This window comes from Entamoeba invadens (genome assembly GCF_000330505.1).
Source record: "Entamoeba invadens IP1 unplaced genomic scaffold scaff_1105074726561, whole genome shotgun sequence".
Lineage (NCBI taxonomy): Eukaryota > Evosea > Mastigamoebida > Endamoebidae > Entamoeba > Entamoeba invadens.
The window spans coordinates 52493-54682 of record NW_004443755.1 but is presented as its reverse complement, the minus strand read 5'-3'; the positions used below and the strand labels follow the sequence as shown (position 1 = coordinate 54682).

Sequence of the window (2190 nt, the reverse complement as noted above, 5' to 3'; positions counted from 1 at the left end):
TACTATAAAATATTTTTTCAAGACAGGTTTTTCCAAACGCGACAACTTTTTCGCATGACTGTAATCGTGTTTATACTTTTGTATAATTTATTGTTAAAAACAGAAAAAATACAAAAAAGTCTTTATTAAAAAAACTCAAGAATAATGTTTGGTTTTGAAAACAATGACATTTGAATTTAAATAATAAAAACAGTTTTAATTTTAATCCAAAATATAAATATATAAATTTATTATGTTGAACTAAAAAACAAAATATGGAATACGAAAATACAGAAGCTTATTTCTTCGATGAGTTTGTATATATATGAATACATTACTACGTCCAATTACATTCATTTACTATTATTAATGTATTATGATTAAAATTTATTTTTCAATTACAATAAATTTATTATTAAAATACGACCAACAAGAAAATAAGTATTAAACAAATAGAACAGAAGAAACTATAAAAGAGGAACTCGAAACGTGCAACCCTGACATTTTAGAATCAATTGTTATAAGAGAGTGCAATATACCCAAACTTCCCGACTTACATTTATTTACAAAAGTCACTCAATTAAATATAGAATCAAATGCAATTACTGAACTTCCAGAGTATTTGAACTTACTTCCTTTAGACAGTTTAGACATCTCCTTCAATTCGTTTAAAGGGAAATTCGATGTTTCCAAATTTAAAAAATTAAAAGTATTAGTAATTACCCAGAATCAAATAGAAGAGCTTATTCTTCCCGACGCCATCGAGTTTCTTGTTCTATCTAACAATCCGATCAAACAATTTATATACACTGGTAACTCTTTAAAATCCTTAAGAGTAGATTCAATTGATTACCTTGAGCTTTCCTGTCCAAATCTTGAAAAGTTGATATCGATACCCAGGGTTATAAAAATAGGGCAGCAGGTGTGTTATATTCATTACTTTAATACCTTTTAATATACAATTTATAATAAATAACATATTATTAATATACAGCATCTGCTTGACATATCTTTAGCGCATTACCCCGAGATATCGACATATGATTTTACTCCCTTTTTGTATCTTGAGTCTTTATGTCTGTCTGCATGTGAACTCGATGACTCTTCTTATTCGACTCTTTTATTCAAAAACGACTCTTTCAGGTCTTCCCCAAATCTCAAAGTGATCGACTTAACAAGAAATTATTTAACAAAAGTCCCGGAGTATCCACCTTCCCTAGTCAATCTGTGTATGGACTTTAATCTTCTCTCTACACTTCAAGTCGATAAAGACTGGAAGAATTTAAAGACCATTTCGTTGACTGGGAATGACTTGTCTTCATCAGTTATTGAGTGTTTACAAATGAAGCTCTCGGTGTCCACATATGAAGCTGATGAGGTGTCTGAGATTGAACATGGGATATATCTTGGCTCACTCGCAAATGCAAGCGATCAGTTCTTACTTGCGCGACTTGAGATCAAATGGATACTTTCTGTGTGTGACGTGGTACCTTTCTATCAAAGAAAATATCGCTACAAAACAATCAATGTATTGGACATGCCAGAGACTAACATTTTGGAGTATTTCGATGAGGGCACTTCCTTTTTAGAAGAAGCTCAAAAGAAGGGAGAAAACGTCTTAGTTCATTGTATGGCCGGCGTAAGTCGATCCGCTTCTATCATCGTGGCTTATATCATGAAAACGAAAAAATTAAGTCGAGACCAGGCTATTACTTATGTCAGAACTAAAAGGCCTATTATTCAGCCAAACAATGGCTTCATGTCTCAATTATATCAATACCAAATGATACTCGAAAATATTGAAAATGAAAAGAAATGTCACAATGAAAAAGTTACAATAAAAGAGGTAAAAACGTCAAATAAAGGAGAAAAAAAAGAAGATTGTCAGCTCGTATAAAACTAAATTTTTTTAGTTTATATTATAGTTTATATTATAGTTTATATGATAGTTTATATGATAGTTTATATGATAGTTTATATTATTTACATTTAATTAATAATGTTATAATTTAAAATACTATTATAATGTTATAATTATATGGTTTAAATAATTTAATGAGTTAAGTCTTTTTTAGTTTTATTTTAATAGTTTTGAGATTTGACAGAAAAAAAAAGTTATCGGAAAACAAATAAAAAACAACTGAGTAATTTTAGCATAAAATTATTCAGTTGTTAGCTAAAATTACTTACTTAGCATCATCTTATTCTAAA

At 29.0% G+C, this 2190-nt stretch overlaps 1 protein-coding gene across 1 annotated transcript; it reads left to right on the top strand.

Annotated features, from left to right (window-relative positions):
• Positions 1-1210: 1210 nt before the first annotated feature.
• EIN_038920 (dual specificity protein phosphatase, putative) lies at positions 1211-1876 on the top strand (the record flags this gene model as incomplete). Its single annotated transcript, XM_004261405.1, has 1 exon — positions 1211-1876. The coding sequence occupies one exon, from the start codon at positions 1211-1213 to the stop codon at positions 1874-1876; it is 666 nt and encodes a 221-aa protein (XP_004261453.1).
• Positions 1877-2190: the final 314 nt, after the last annotated feature.